The sequence below is a fragment of the Salvia splendens genome, chromosome 9 (assembly GCF_004379255.2).
Source record: "Salvia splendens isolate huo1 chromosome 9, SspV2, whole genome shotgun sequence".
In the NCBI taxonomy this organism is placed as follows: Eukaryota; Viridiplantae; Streptophyta; class Magnoliopsida; order Lamiales; family Lamiaceae; genus Salvia; species Salvia splendens.
The window spans coordinates 1439851-1457189 of NC_056040.1; the positions used below are offsets into that span (position 1 = coordinate 1439851).

The 17339-nt window shown below is 36.6% G+C and overlaps 2 protein-coding genes across 2 annotated transcripts; one reads left to right on the forward strand and one right to left on the reverse strand.

The window, feature by feature from the left end:
• Positions 1-8878: 8878 nt before the first annotated feature.
• On the forward strand, positions 8879-11432 carry LOC121748744. The gene has a single exon (XM_042143236.1). It carries the CDS (start codon positions 9805-9807, stop codon positions 11302-11304), a length of 1500 nt encoding a protein of 499 aa, XP_041999170.1. The 5' UTR covers positions 8879-9804; the 3' UTR covers positions 11305-11432.
• A 1028-nt stretch (positions 11433-12460) lies between these two features.
• Positions 12461-15323, reverse strand: LOC121747800 (heat shock cognate 70 kDa protein 2-like). The gene is made up of 2 exons (XM_042141922.1): positions 15038-15323; positions 12461-14339 (listed from the first exon to the last, which is right to left on the reverse strand). The coding sequence occupies exons 1-2, from the start codon at positions 15249-15251 to the stop codon at positions 12607-12609; spliced, it is 1947 nt and encodes a 648-aa protein (XP_041997856.1). The 5' UTR covers positions 15252-15323; the 3' UTR covers positions 12461-12606.
• Positions 15324-17339: the final 2016 nt, after the last annotated feature.

Here is a 17339-nt window from a genome sequence, read left to right on the forward strand (position 1 = left end):
TATTATGTAGTAAAAAACAATTGGAGCATATGTAATGTTCCATTACTATGTTAATGTGTTTCAAATGGTTTGAAAACTTTTGGAATAGAAAATATGCACCTTTAATAGAAGAGTTGTTTTGAATAAGTAGCTAAAGTCATAAATCAAGAGAGTGGGTAATTTAGTCCTTAACTTACTCTTTTATTGCATTAAGTACTTTTTTTTTGCTTGAGGCAAGGACAAAACGGTAATTCGGGGGATTTTATTATGAAATAGTGAACTTGGAATGTTATTTTGGGACAATATTCACTTTTTGACTATGGACACCTGAAACAAACAAATGTTATACATCAATGTAAAGTGATAATTAAAATTGCTATATGAATCTCTTGGTTATCACCTTTAAGTTTTAATTGAAATTGCTATATGAATCTCTTGGCTATTACCTTTAAGTTTTAAGATGAAAACCTATGAACTTCTATCATAGTATAAGAGCTGGTTTTCGATTTTAAACTGAAACTTGACTAACACATCATCATATCCGAAACAACAAAAATGACTAACACATTAGTATGCCTAGGCTTCAAATTTGGTCCTGTTTGATGAAAAAGACTAGTCCAAACTGATCTAAGAAGAAAAAAAAACCCAACACTTTTCGAGAATTGTAATGGAATTATGAACTAGATTTGTATGTGAATCTATTTGAATGTATATATTCTTTAACTTATTCTTCTCTCTTAATATCATTCCTTGTTTTTCTCGATCCCTTGTCTGCTTTGTGTGCGGCTTTTATGATCCCATCTTTTGTTTTCTTTATTTACTTGTTATTATTCTTTGTTTGTTTCTTGTCGATGCTGATTTCGCAACTGATGTAGCTGAGATTGAGCTAATCACCTATTGATGGTTTTTAGCATTTTTATTCTCTTTGTAAAAAACTTCTTTGTTATGGATATTGGCAAGTCCATGTCATGTGGCTTAACACAAAAAGATACAAAACGTTTCATTTTGTCTTTAATATTACATATTTTTATTTTTTAAAGATGTGCTCATATCTTTTACTTGAAACATGGTTCCATGCAATTATGTACAAAGGAACAAACAGTGGTGTTGCTTTTTTCATGCAATAAATAAGTATATTATTCGTAAACTAGTAATAATAGTTTGTATAGAAAATTGAAATAGCACATAAAAAGGGGGGAAAAGTTTGGAGGAAATAAACAGTGTGTCCCAACCTTATGAAACTTTAATTTCTTCTGTCTACATTTTTATTGGCTACCCCACCTCCACTTTCAGAAAATTGCCAATTAAATTCTTTTTTTATATATTATTCGTAATTTATTACATCATATTAAAGTATATGAGAAAGATCTTAATTTACTAGAACTATATAAGAAACTGAAAGTAATGTGTTTCATGATTTCAGTGTAACGTTAAAAGTAAAAGGGGTCCTATATATGAGAAAAATAGTTACTTTAATCAATTCAGTTATGAATAGAACCGAGATCATAAGATTATTTTTAATTAAATAAAAATTTTGAGTGTAGTATATAAATTGTGAATTTTAACCATTTTTTTAATTTTCGGCATCCAATGTTTCTTTCTTCTTTTTCATGCAACTCAAATCTAGAACTAAGTCTCTTATAAAGTTTTCATTGGGCCGAGCCCACCAGATTTATTTGGCCCAATATAATATCCATGTTAAATGTTATTTGAATTTTTATTATTTGGAATTTGCCTTTTCGGATCAGGCTAAATTTTTATTTTGTTAAATTAAGATGCATCATGTTTTAGAGAGATGTGTTGAAATTAGATCGAAACATGGTAGTTTTTGTATTGAGTTATTGCAATGAACGCTGAATTGTATTATCATCGACCTTGATTCTTATGAATTTCTTACATTTGTTCCAATTCCCCAACTCAATTAAGTTAAGTTGATGCAATTATCAATACTTGCCAAAAAAATTAAAAAACTTTCAGAGTTTCTGATTTAGTCATTATTTGCTGGCAGACCTTCAGATCAATCAAAGACAATTCCACTATGCCAACGTTTATCTTCTTTTGATAAATTATATATTTGACACAACGTGTTTAGTACAATTATGTTAAAATAATTATCTAGACACCACTCTTAATTTGTTCCTCCTTGATCCACATATCTCTCTACTTCCAAAATCCAATGATACCTTCACATATAATTTCCTTATTCAATTCGTCGAGCATTTGTGACATCGAATTGATGAATGACACATTCTTTATGTATTGGACAAATATAAACTCCCGAACAATATTCATCTTTGGTGCATGAGCAGGGACGGATCTATATTAGACTCACAGGGGGCAAATGCCCCACCTCAAAAAAAAATCATTTATACTATTTTGATCATAATTTTAAAATATTTGGAAATATCCCTTATATTTGTCCCTTCTCTAATCCTTAAAATATCTTCATGTGTATTTTTGCCCCATTTATATAGAATTTCTGGCTACGTCCCTGTACATGAGTTAAGGTTTCTAAAATAATCCTACCATGTGTAACCTTTGTACCCACATCGTAAATCTTTCATTTGATTCATCAAGTCTTCGTTTGATAGTAAACATCCGTCAACAAAAAATGACACTTTTGCCCTTCATGAAAGTTTGACATTTTTCTCAACGTTTTCATTTTTGCTCTCATCGCATCCCTCCAATATTTTAACTTTAGAGCCTCTTCTATTGTCCGTGGAATTATTATTATTATTATTATTATTATTATTATTATTATTATTATTATTATTATTATTATTATTACTAAACATTATTATAAAATAGTAGAAAAATCCACCAATCGCTTTCACGATGGTTCTTGCTCCACAAATAGGCTGTCGCCGCGTATGGGGGTCCCACCAAAATAAATAATTGGGCTTATCAACAATACATTATTTAAACAAGTGGACTCCGAAATTGCTTTTGTCACAATCACTATGGAACATGCACATTTTTGTGTGGTCTCCAAATTTGTACGAATTATTCACCTATGTTGGCTAAAAGGGATAAAGAAAAAAGATAATATTTTTTTTTTCCAAATTGTCTTGTGTCTTGGTATATAAACGTATAAAAAATAAACATAATTTGGCTTTTTATAATTGTGTAATATGGCTCCGATGGCGACTTGTCACAAATTTGATACTTTTCACCCACAAAAAAAAAATCTTTACATGGTAAATTTATTTCAATCTTTTAAATATACTATCAATTTTATCCCTAACCATTAATATTCGTATCAATTTTATCCCTATTTGTCAACTTACTAATTCTATCTCAATTTATGAATCCTTTCAACCAGATCAATTTCTATTATCAGTTCTCACTTAAGGGTGAAATTGTGACATGAAGTCCCTGGAAATGATCGACTGTAGTATTATTTTTCTCTCAAAGATAAATTGTGTATTGAAATATATTAAATGTTTTATTTTTAGAAACAATTATCTGAAATAATGGATTAAATTAATACAAATTACAAAGTTTAGCATATAGTTGAAAAATCTGTGATAGAATCAATACAACCACTAAATATTGAATATATAAATTGATAGATTTTAAATTTTGAATTGAAATTTATAAGCTAAATCATTAGATGACATGATAGATTCGATCAGTATTCCTGAAAATAATTTTTTTTTTGAAATTTTGAGGGTAAAATATTGATTTTTAAGCCCATATAGTGATCCTTTGATGGGCCGGCCGAAGGTGGGCCGAAACTAACCCGTTCTTAACCATTCTCATTTATTAGATTTCGCTATTTAAGAATTGTTTTGTCATCATACACAATTCTCATTTAATATGATAAAAATATCCTATTTCAAAATAAATAATGGCTCGGTTGACTTTTTTAGCTTCATCAATTCATTGAAATTATTATATTTGGATAACACCAAAAACAAAATAATTGTAAAGACGACTATTATTAGTCCATCTATACCAAGGGTATATTCGTAAAGCGTCTGGCCGAATCCGAGCCACCGGGCCACGAGAGAAGTCGATTCGGCTCAATGGATCGAGAAGAAAATCCGTACTTAGATCGGTAGCATGTGTACGTTGCTGACACCACGTTCAAGAGCTTTACATTATTTATCGTGTGCAAAAACTTATGTCAGATTATCTCTTCATAAATTTCGATCCAAACTCATATTTCTCTTGTCCATATTGTTACCTTCATTAGTAAATAAAGTATCAAACACTTGGGTTTGGATCTAGATCTTGATCAATCTCGTAACGAAACAATCTCAAACAAGACTCCTCGTTCAATATAATTATATCGACTAATTGACCTAAATGAAAGTCATAGGAAAGTAGGAAACATGTTATGTGGAGAAAACACCTGAATCTGAAGAAGAGGTGATATCTGATTATCCAAAATTTTGGGAATCTAGTTGCAATTAGTTTAAACAACTTGATTAATAGTAATTATTAAAAATTAACAATAATTCCAGTGCGATCTTACAGCTTCAGATCATGTTCTTTTCCACAAACTAAGCATGTGGAGGAATTAATTAATTAATGTATTATTAATGGGGCTGTCGCCAAACGACGCGATTGCAATGAAAGACTAATTATAGATAACTACTAAATGTAATTATCACCTCAAAATGACAAAAGGAATGAGTAATTAGCAACTATATAAGTGTTAATCCTAATAAGACTGCACTTTTCAAGCGTCCCATTGTGCTTTTCTGTTTTTTTTATGAGAAACAAAGTAATTTCACGTGAAATTAATGGCTATTTAATGGAAATTAATATGGTGCTTTTTAGTTTCATTGGTTAATGAATATTGGACTTTCGTAAGTAAGTACATCTTTAATATAACACCAATAGATAATGGATATTTTATATGTGTATTAAGTTGTCAGTTTGTAAATGTCAGCACATTTGTAAATTGTAATTATTGATCCATATTAGTATTTTACAAGTGTGACAATCTCAAATTAGTTGACGTCACATAAATCTTTTATCAGATATTTGTCACTATAGGGTAAATCTAGTTATTGACAAGGTATATCTTATAGTGAAGAGTTGGCGGAGTAGTTTGCCCTTTGTCTAAAATATTTACTTTTGGCATATAAGATTTTATAGTACTACATTATTTATTATGTTAGGTGGATAATAAAGAGAATGGTATGTTTTTGTTTTTAAAAATGTATCATTTTAATTCATACCCCTCATCCCACGTTACTTGAGTCGTTTCTTTTTTGCATGAGATTTAAGAAAGTTGTGTTTGATGGGGTAAATAAAGTAGATGAGAGAATAAAGTAATAGAAAGAAGAGAGAGTAAAGTAAAAGAAAGAATAAAGTATGTACGATTAGATGTTTTGTTTTTAGCTAAAAAAAATGACTCAAGTAACTTGGGACAACCCAAATTAAAATAGAATACGACTCAAGTAACTTGGGACGGAGGGAGTATATTTTAAAAATAAAAATATGTCACTTTGTACATGAGAGACTACATTACTTATTAACTAACACATTCAGTTTTAACCTTATAATGGCTCTTTAATCGAGATATCTAAAGCGATGACAGATAAAAAAATGGAACTCTTGGGTTGGAGTGTGACACGTAACAAAAGTCGTTGAGATCTGAATATAGGGCAGTGTGGCGTTCATTGTTAACAATGGATGATGGACAAAGATCACCTAACTCTTAAAGGTTTAGGCAGAGTTATCGCGATGTGGATCGGTGATAGCTCCAAATGCCGGCATCAATGAAGTTTTCTAATTCTCATAGGCCGACAGTGTGATCAATCAATCCTTTCAGCCCCGACTAGATCGGCCAATGATCCATGTACATAGGTATTATAATGTACTGTAGTACTTATATTGCTCGACGCACATATATAGGTTCGGAAATTAAATAAATAGTAGTAGTATTACAATTTTTTAAAGTTCAATGCAATATCACACTTCTAAAACATTATATATAGATAGATCGTGGTTTATTATTAAAGCATAAGGTGTTACTGTACCAAGTGCTTTTAGCTGACAATCTTAAATCTCTAGCACTTGTAAAGCACTTGGAATATAGCATAGGAGGAATATCATTTTCTATGCTTGAAAGAAGAGAAATAAACATTTGGATGAGGTCTAGTGTTGCATTTGTACCAACAAATGTTGGTGAATGCGAGATTGATATATGAGTGCTAGAGATTTAAGATTGTCACCTATAATCATAAAATTAATAATACTTCAATTTACCTTTTATTTTTAACTCTCTTCTATTTTATTGAATTTGCAATAAAACTTATGTTATCTTTAAAATTTCTATTTTAATGGGATGGATGGAATACAATAAGTATATATCTTGATAAAATAGGATCCAAAAAAGGTAGACATTATTTTCCCTTCTTATCTTATTTGTATATTATTAGTATCACCAATCAATAAGAGCCAAGCATTGTAGAAAAGCCAATCCACTTTTCAAAAAGAGAGAGAAAAAAAAAGAGTCTTATATACGGCAATGAGTATTATTAGAAACCATCAAATGTTGCCCATCAAGATTCATTCATAGAGACGTGTACTACTTGAATAACACTACTATCCTTAATTATTGCAACCTAATATTTATTTATTTGCCTATTTAATAATGGGTTGGGTATCACGCACACGATTTTTTTTGTCCAACTAATAATTTGATTTGTATATATTATTCGTTTCATGAGACTTGCTTATAATTGGTTTATATACTTTTACTTTTTTGTGTGTATTTAATTTCAAAGCAATAGTGCAGTTTGCCGTTTGGTATAATTTTTTTTTATCTATTTCCATATCTTTGGTTAAATAATTAAAGATTATGTTATTGAGAACGAGTGGCAAAATCAAGTCCCTCAAATATTCTATTTATTTTAGAGAGATGGTTTTTATATGTAAAAGAAAATATTTAAACTATAAAAAAAAGTGGTGACCATGAATACAATAAAGTACATCAGCAAAAGATATGAAAAAGAAAAATACTAGTAGCAAAGGCAAAAAACAATTACATACAAGTCTTAAACAAGTAGAGGATACTACAACCCTAGTCAAGCTAAAAACACAAAAGCAAAAGAAACTGCTAAATACTAGTAAGAAATACTACAACAAACACAAAATTTGTCAGCAAACCAATTCAAAGATAAGACTCTTACATTCATTCCTAAGCCAAAGGAAATAATAGTTATAAGAAAAATTATGTTTTTTTATGTGAACTCAAGTTTATCGATTTTAATTGAATTAGAATCATGGCTGAGTCACATTATGGTTGAATATCATGACTCTCTTTTCACATTATATCAATATAATTGTCTCGTATTTATATGGTACGGTAAAAGTAATCACAATCCACAATCCTTAAGCACATGTTGGTTTGCCTTTTATTGTTTGGTTGGAATATTGTTGTGTTTTTCAGCTTTTGGTTTTGCGGGTTGGTTTTTGACCGCTTATCTCGAATCTTGCTCACAGCATGTCGGCTCGATCCGAGTGTCCACTATAGTAGGACGCGGCTATAGCCGCGTCTTGGGGGCGGTGGGCGGCGGTGGGCGGGCGGCTATAGTGGGGAAGGTGGGCGGACAACTTTTGGGACTATTGGGCGGGGGGGGGGGGGGGGGGGGCGGACGCGAGATAGCCGCGTTCGCGGCGAGGACGCGGCTATTGGAGGGATGTGAAAATGTGGAATTTTGTATTTGGAATTTTGAGGCTATTGGAGGTGTCCATTATAGTGGCGGAAATAGAATTTTGGGGCTATGTACAACAAAATTGGGGCTATGGACAAAAACTGGAGCGGGGCTATTGGGCGTGTCCGCCTTATAGTGGATACTCTTACAAACAACTCTGATAGATAATATGTAATGATAAATTAAGTGAAATGACCAATTAGTGTATGGGCCATCATATGCGCCAAATAGGAAAAAACAGTATGATGGAGATTGACATGTGAATTTTCAAACAATTAAACAGATGCATGAACGTTGCAATAATACATTTTCAGTTTTTTTTTATTTTGGGAAAAACAAAATTAGTTGATGTTGGTTTGACAACTAATTGTATCTATGGAGTATGGAATAAAATTAGAATACAAATTCATAACATGTGATTAAGATAATTATTTGTGGTTGTATTTGATTTATCAGATAAGAAAATAGAATGATGTTGTATTGAACCAATTAAGATGGTTTTTAAAAAATTTAAATTAGTATTGCCTTTTATGTTATTGTTTTTATATTATGCTAAATTAAATTAATTTTGAATATTATTGTTTGATTAACTATTTGTGTCTAAAAATGATAGACAAAAAATATTTAACTGACATAGGTAAACATTAATTTTCATCAACTTAATATGTTTTCACCCAAAATCAATCGATCTGAAAAGATAACATTTTCGGCCAAAATCAATCGACCTTAAGAGAGAGACAAGAAGTCATCAAGTTGAGGTGGGATGGATGTTTGGCCAAATCAATGTAATCTTGGCACCGCAAATAAAGACCAACAGCTGAATTTAAGTATCACATATCAATACTTCTACGAGAAAAACAAACCAAACAAGGAACAAGTATAAACACGATCTCTAGTTAGACCATAAATTAGAATCTAAATACGAATATAAATGTCATTTTAAATTTCTTGATTCAACAATCTCATCTCATATATTCCGTTCTATAAAATTGCTAGTAGTTTCTTTTTTTTATTTAGATATGTTCTACAAAATTATTCTACTTCTATTTTTGATAAATTTTTATTTTTTATAATTTGTGACATCTTAATTCTTCAACCATTTATCTTTTCTATATTTCATTATCAAACATTTTAATTTATGAAAAAATAAATGGAAATAAAGGAATAATATAACTATACAAATGAAGAAAATAGTTAAAATAGAAAATACAACGTATAACAGATAAGGAAAAGGCAAAAGCCATCTACCTTAACTTAACAACGTCCAAACGGCGCCGTCGCGATTCAGCCCGGCGATATTCGGTGCCGGCTTTTACCTCTCACTCTTCCTTCTATAAATACCACTCTCATTTCACCATTTACATTTTCTCCCTCTCCAAAATCACCTCTTTCTACGCCCCCCCTTTTTCCCATGTTCCACTATTTGACTGTTTCTGCACCAAACTTGTTCGAGCTACATCGCTAATTCTCCTGAAAATTGCTCCAATTAGCTGCTCGTTGAAGGGTGATAGGTTGAATTATTGGTAGGAGAGAAAAAAAGATGAGGATTTTGAGTACAATTGATTCCTCCTCGTGCCCTAATTTTTGTGGATTTTTGGTTGTGGAAGCTTATCCCAAGAGGTATTCTTCCAAGATCCCTTCCGATTTGGTCCTTTTCCTGGGCCTGGGCTTCATAGATTGGTAATATACATCTCAATTTTTATAGATAAAGTTTCAATTTAGAAATTTCCCCCTCTCTCTCTCTCTCTCTCTCTTCGTGTATTAGATATTTACAAGGTAGAATATGGATTTGATGGGCTTGATTCAGTGTCTCCAGCCTGTGTTTGGAGGGTTTGAGGAGATTGGTTGGATTTCATTTGATTTCTCTTGATATAAATTAGGGGGTTTTAGTAGTGTCTGATTTCTTGTTATTTTCTGGGATTTCATCAGCTTGTTCTTGATTTTTCTAGCTCTGTTCAACACAAAATTGGGATATGAGTTCCCTTTTTGTTTGAGTTTTAGATATGAACAAGTTTAGGGTTTTAATGGAGGTGGGAGTTTGCAGCTGGGATTGACATCATATAAGGATTGAATTTTGTTAAGATTCTTATTGGGGGTGAAATTAGTCGATCCAGCGCCTTAAAAAAGGCTTCTTTTTGTGTTTTATGTGATGGGAGATGCACTTCTAACTGGTTTGTCAATGGAGAATCATCACCCTTCAACCATCCTGTCCATGGATTCGAGCGCCTCGTCTTCCCACGAGGAAATCGACCTTGAGATGAATCGGCAAGTCTTGTTGACCGGGGCCCCTGACATCAACTTGCCCCTTTCGGCTGAGCCTCCACAGCCTTGGAACCCTGAGGCGTGCGACATTCTTGATGTCGGCCTAGGTACTCAAATATACGAGACGGAGAGCTTCCTTGTTGCCCCCAAGGTCGGGAGGAAATGTGCAAAGAGGGTCGATAGCATCTGGGGTGCTTGGTTCTTCTTCAGCTTCTACTTTAAGCCTGTTTTGAATGAGAAATCGAAGGCGAAGATAGTGCGGGATAGTAATGGGGTTTCGGGTTTTAATAAGTCCGATCTGCAGCTTGATACTTTCATGGTTCAGCATGACATGGAAAACATGTATATGTGGGTGTTCAAGGAGAGGCCCGAGAACGCGCTTGGAAAGATGCAGCTGCGCAGTTATATGAACGGGCATTCTCGTCAAGGAGAGCGTCCCTTCCCATTTAGCGTCGATAAGGGCTTTGTTCGGTCTCACAGGATGCAGCGTAAGCATTATAGGGGTCTTTCGAACCCTCAGTGTGTTCACGGCATTGAGGTTGTTCACTCCCCGAACCTCATGGCTCTGGACGAAGAGGATCGGAAGAGATGGAACGAGCTCACCGGGAGGGAAGCCAACCTCACCATTCCACCCGAAGCTAGCGACTATGGCTCGTGGAGAAATCTACCAAACACTGAGTTCGAGCTTGAAAGATCCGCTCCCGTAAAGGCGAATCTGCATTCCCACGCGAAGAAGCTCCTCAACGGATCCGTGCTGAATCTGTCAACTCAGCCAACCAACAACCATAGCAACGGGGATGTCCTCGACCTCTCGCCCATCAACAACAAGCGGAAGAAAGACTTTTTCCCACAGGGGAATGACGAAGAGTGCTTCCTTGCCGTAAATCCTCCCGATCGGGCCCCGGATCCCGAAGCTCACCCGAATGGGCCTCACTGGCTGCACGAGTTCAGCGGGGTGCTGAGGAGCGCCTGCGGCCCGGTCACAGCTGCCAAAACAGTCTACGAGGACGCAGAGGGCTATCTCATCGTCATCAGCCTGCCCTTCGTGGATCTTCCGAGCGTGAAAGTCTCGTGGAGGAACACCCTGACCCACGGGATCATCAAGGTGTCGTGCACAAGCACCTCCCGCGCACCATTCGTCAAGAGGCACAACCGGACGTTCAAGCTGACGGATCCGTCGTCAGAGCACTGCCCGCCCGGGGAGTTTGTTCGAGAAATCCCGCTCTCGACTCGGATCCCCGAAGACGCCAACATAGAAGCGTACTACGATGGCCCGGGGACAGTGCTCGAGATATTGGTGCCTAAGCTGCGCGAGGGGCAGGAGGAGCACGAGGTCCGCGTGTGTCTTCGTCCTCACCACAGAGGTAGTGATCTCAAACTGACCTGAAATCGAATGGAATATGCTTTATAGATAGTATTATTATTTGTTATATATTCGGTTTTTGAACCTCTTGAAATCTAGTTTGATTTAAGTTGTAATTTTGTTTTTGTTATGGAAAATTATATTTGAATTTATCAGCTCTCTTTTCTCTGTGTTTTTTGTTTTTTGAATTTATCATTCTCTAACTAGACTAGTTTGATGAGTAATACGAACTGCAAAGATAGAGAGATGGTGTTGACACGTGGGAGAACACTAGTGGTGGAAGTACCATCCTAGATATTGAGAGATAATATCAAAAAAAATTGAATTCAAATGTTGAGAAAAACATATGTATGACATGATAAGGAAGCCTTGTTATTTGTGAGTTCCAATCCACCTGGCGTATTGGATGTGTGTGGGGCCCTGAAATTATAAATCATATTCCACTTTCTTCAATAATTCAAAGTTGGTTGGTTGGAGAAACTGCAAGGAAAAGAATAATTAAAGGGGAGAGCAAAAGATGCATTTCTCTTTCTCACTTTGTATGAGAAGGCCAATTATGGAGGCTGAGTCGATGCATTTATTGAAATATCTTGAGGGGATTTGTTGTAATTTCTTTCTGAATAATTTACATGGTCAATACTTTTTGGTCTATTTCATAGAACAAACTAGGTTTTTTGGTGTTCTCTTTATATAATAAATTATCAGATTAAATCATGAATTTTGATTTATTCAGCAATATTTAAAAATTATTCATAAATATAAAAATCAGCTATATATTATAAATAATAATTAAAATATTTTTAAACATTAAACTTACCGCTGATACTTAATTACAGTAAAAATGCAAAATTTAAATACTTTTTCCTATATACTTTTAACAAAATTGGAATTGTTTCTTTAACTAAATAAACAACCAAGTACAGATGATGAAAATAGATTCATGATACTATTATTTTAAGAAAATCAATCAACTAAAACCCTTTATTAGATTATACCATTCCTACATCACACATTCATGATCAAGCTAATTTTCATTTAATTTCAAAGTTTACCCAACAGCCTAATAATTACTATTATAAGCAGAAAATTTGATAAACCAATGGAAAAACTTTCATGCAGCAGAAAAAAATCTAAACAATAAACTACGAAGCACAACATGGAAAATCAAAAGTCAACAGCATAAAATCCAAGATATGATAATCATTAAAAGAGCATTAGCATGATTCATACAAAAAAAAACTGCATAAATATAAAATCATGTCCAGCAAAAATTTTAAAAGCATAGGTAGGGGATATTCAAACACATGGCTCAGCGACGACACTGACTTAGTCGACCTCCTCGATCTTGGGCCCGGCACTGCTGCCGCCACTGGGAGCCGGCACATCATCATCATCCATCGGCGCTTCGCCTCCTGCTCCCTGATACATCTTGGCAATGATGGGGTTGCAGACGCTCTCGAGCTCCTTCATCTTGTCCTCAAACTCATCAGCCTCACCCATCTGGTTCCCGTCAAGCCACTGGATGCAAGACTCAATGGCGTCCTCGATCTTCTTCTTGTCATCAGCTGGCAGCTTGGAGGCAATCTTCTCGTCCTTCACGGTGTTCCTCATGTTGTAGGCATAGTTCTCCAACGCATTCTTGGCCTCAACCTTCTTCTTGTGCTCCTCGTCCTCAGACTTGTACTTCTCCGCCTCCTGGACCATCTTCTCGATGTCATCCTTGGAGAGCCTGCCCTTGTCGTTGGTGATTGTGATCTTGTTCTTCTGGCCAGTAGTCTTGTCCTCAGCCGAGACGTTGAGGATACCGTTGGCGTCAATGTCGAAGCAGACAGTGATCTGAGGGACTCCCCTGGGGGCAGGTGGGATGCCGGAGAGCTCAAACTTTCCAAGGAGATTGTTGTCACGGGTCCTCGTTCTCTCACCTTCATAGACCTGGATCAACACACCGGGCTGGTTGTCGGAGTAGGTCGAGAAGACCTGTTCCTTCTTGGTGGGAATGGTGGTGTTTCTTGGGATCAAGACAGTCATGACACCTCCAGCAGTTTCCAACCCGAGGGAAAGGGGAGTGACATCAAGAAGCAACAGATCCTGGACCTTCTCGTTACCCTCACCGCTCAAGATAGCAGCCTGGACTGCGGCACCATAGGCAACAGCCTCGTCGGGGTTAATGCTCTTGCAGAGCTCCTTGCCGTTGAAGAAATCCTGCAACAACTGCTGAACTTTGGGAATCCTAGTGGATCCTCCAACAAGGACAACATCATGCACAGAGCTCTTGTCCATCTTGGCATCTCTCAGGCACTTCTCAACAGGCTCCATACACTTTCTGAACAAGTCCATGTTGAGCTCCTCAAACCTAGCACGGGTGATGGGGGCATAGAAATCAATACCCTCATATAGAGAGTCAATCTCAATGGTGGTCTGAGCAGTGGACGAAAGTGTCCTCTTCGCCCTCTCACAAGCTGTCCTCAACCTCCTCAGAGCTCTTGGGTTGCCACTGATGTCCTTCTTGTTCTTCCTCTTAAACTCCTGAACAAAGTGGTTCACCATTCTGTTGTCGAAGTCCTCACCACCCAAGTGAGTGTCACCAGCAGTTGCCTTCACCTCGAAGATACCCTCCTCAATGGTCAGAAGAGAGACATCAAAAGTACCACCCCCAAGGTCGAAGATCAACACATTCTTCTCCCCAACACTGGTCGCCTTCTTGTCAAGACCATAGGCAATGGCAGCGGCAGTGGGCTCATTGATGATACGCATCACATTGAGGCCAGCAATGACTCCAGCATCTTTGGTGGCTTGACGCTGGGAGTCGTTGAAGTAAGCTGGGACAGTGACGACAGCGTTCTTCACTGCTGAACCAAGGTATGCCTCAGCAATCTCCCTCATTTTCATCAAAACCATGGAGGAGATCTCCTCAGCAGCAAAGTGCTTCTCCTCGCCCTTGTATTGAACACTGATCATAGGCTTCTCAGCAGGTCCGGCAAAAACCTTGAATGGCCACAATTTGATGTCGCTCTGAACAGAGGCATCAGTAAAACGCCTTCCAATCAACCTCTTAGCATCTGAAAAATAACCAAAATGGAATAATCAATCATGTAATTGAAACAATAACCAATTCTCTATCAGCAAACAGTTTCAAAAATGAAATCCGGTCACAACTATACAATGTAGAATATACATACATTCAAGTACTCAATAACGAGCATGCATCACAACAGAATGTGTAGATACAACTAACAGTGAGCTATTGCCGAACAACACAATGACTATCACACTAGCATTATCAATCTTAGCAATCCAATCACATCCAAGCTACTAATGTGAATCAATAGCAGACTACAATCACACAAGTTAAAGACAAAGCTCAGCATCTGCCCTATGTAAAAGATCTAGTTTACAAGTAGTAATTGCTTAGGTCACCAGGCATTAATTTGTCGCGCGTTACATACGGCTTATGAATAGATTTACATTAATTACCCTATACAGTATAATCTGATAGACAAAAACCACTACAAACATAACACAGTAAATTCTAATATGAAAATAGGCTTCAAAATGATTCAGATCTAAGGCCATATAGAAAAATTAAAGACAGATTCATGCTCAACATCATGCGTATTAATCGACGAACATATAGATGTACACAAACCAAAACTACTAGAAATTAAAGTAAACACGATAAATCAACTCAAGTACAATCAGACGCAGATCTAGCAAACAAAATCAAAAAAATATAAACACAGTTCACAAAAATCCATACCGAAAACAGTGTTGATCGGGTTCATCGCGACCTGATTCTTCGCGGCGTCACCGATGAGGCGCTCGGAGTCTGTGAAGCCGACATACGACGGCGTGGTTCTGTTTCCCTGGTCATTGGCGATGATCTCAACACGGTCGTGCTGCCATACACCAACGCAGGAGTAGGTGGTGCCGAGATCAATTCCGATGGCCGGACCTTCTCCCTTTCCAGCCATGGTAGCAGTTTACAGATCTAATTGGGGGAAAGATGTGAAGGAAAACTAGATTTGAACTGAGAGGCTGAGCATCTCAATATGAGCTGCTATTTATATATTAGGGTTGAGCTGTGTTGAAGTTCTAGATGTTCGGAAGAAACCCTAACCGCTTAGAGCCGTCGGATCGGAAATCGGACGGTGGAGAGAACAAGGTTTGAACGGATACAACATAGCCGCGCTTGTTTTTTTTTTCTTTCCTTTTTCGGTTTTTTTCTTATTTTAGAAACTTTTTAATATTTATATTTTCTTTTTTTAAATTAATAATGATGACCTTCTTAATTCTTGAAATAATACTTTTTGTTACATGCTCAAAGTGACATATTTTTATTTCTTGGATACTCGATTCATACATCATATTTTCATTTTTTGGATACTTATATGATTATATCACAAGTTCGGTATTAGAGCCAAAAAAATCGTGGTATGGTGTGGTTAGAGGTAAGGTTAGCAAAATATCCGAAAAATTGATCTGAACAAATTGAAATTTAAAATTGGTTTGATGAAATTTAATAATGTGTGTTTAGTAAAGGCGGGTCATTTTCATGTAAATTTGGGTGATGTTTGGTAAGGGGCAAGTTTATATGTTTTTTCGGTGTTTAGAAATATCTCTCTATTATAGTACGTTTTTGGTACGCAGTGTTTTAATGCGTAATAAATATCCATAATTAGGAATTGGAGAATGACTTGGCAAAATAATATCCTCAATTTCGTTTGATGATTTAGCGAATTTTTGATGGGAATAAATGCAAGTAATAAATGAAGATCACAACACTGAGAATTACGTGGTTCGATTTACTGAGGTAAATCTACGTCCACGGGAAGAATAGAGGGCAAATTTGTATTGCTTGATCTAGCTTACAGATTACAATACTAATTTGCTATATGAGATTCAGGATCTAGAGAGCTTAACCTTCGTCTATCTGATCTAAGTTCTATTTATACACTCGAACTAAGATCGTGGTTTGCAGCCCTGGTAGTGGGGTTGATAACTGCTTAATACCACTAAATAGATCGTGGGTGTAATGGAGGTAGTGGGGTTGATTACATGGGTCCACTATCTCCTTGTTCGGTCGAATACTGAGACCGAACTGCTGAACTTTGCCGATCAGCTTTTGCCGATCTGAGAGTTGAGCTCGATTGGTCGGCTTTTACCGAGCTATAGGCTGTGACCGAACTCTTTGGTTGTGCCGAACTGATACTACCGAGCTATAGGCTGTGACCGAACTCTTTGGTTGTGCCGAACTGATACTCTTTCTTGGGTTTTGGGCTGATGGGCCGTCACTGCTATTGGGCTCGCAATTATTGTTTAGTTGTTTAGTTCGTATCCCATCACCACCCCCCCCCCCGAAAAGCGAAGTGAATCACTTCGGCATTTTGGATAAGTGTAAGGGGGAGGCTGACGTCAGGGGACGTGCTCTGCACGTGTCTGCATTAAATGTGACAGCAAATCCGGCCAGGGAATCCAGAAAAAGTGGGATTTGAAACGGTGCGACGAATTTGAAAAATATTTCCTTTCTTCATCATTGGAACACTTTTGCGATTATTTCTTCTGCATTCTCTCTTTTTTGCGTAAAATTTTCTTCCGCTTCTTCAAGAATTTCTTCAGAGACTTTCGACCATCAAAGAGTAAGAATCATGTCTTCTTCTTCTGAAACTGTTTCTGAATCAGGTAGTGGTAGGAAGGGGGGTAAGGGGTCTTCTGGCCGGAAAAGGTCCGGGGAGAAGACGGTAGAATATTTTCACAGCATTTTGAGTAAGGATACTGTGATATCCTTACACGGAAAATATTTTCTTCCTGGGGGGTTAGTGGTGATTCCCGACGACATTCATAGGGCTAACTCGCCGCCGGAGGGTTATGACACCGTTTACGAAGCCTGCTTAGAATGCGGGCTTCGTTTCCCTCTTCCCCCTGCCTTTGTAGAGCATCTTGATTTTTTTCAACTTCCTTTAGGTCAGGTGACTCCAAATTCTTGGAGGCACTTATCGGCCTTTGCTGCCGAGCTGCGTAGACTAGAAAAGGATCTGTCTCTGAGGGCAATCCTTAATTTC

Excerpts from the sequence above, each read along its gene's own strand:
- LOC121748744 (XM_042143236.1), top strand. The coding sequence starts at position 9,805 with ATGGGAGATGCACTTCTAACTGGTTTGTCAATGGAGAATCATCACCCT.
- LOC121747800 (XM_042141922.1), bottom strand. The coding sequence starts at position 15,251 with ATGGCTGGAAAGGGAGAAGGTCCGGCCATCGGAATTGATCTCGGCACC. Across the intron at positions 14,340-15,037 it reads CCCGATCAACACTGTTTTCG|ATGCTAAGAGGTTGATTGGA; the intron begins GTATGGATTTTT and ends GTTATTTTTCAG.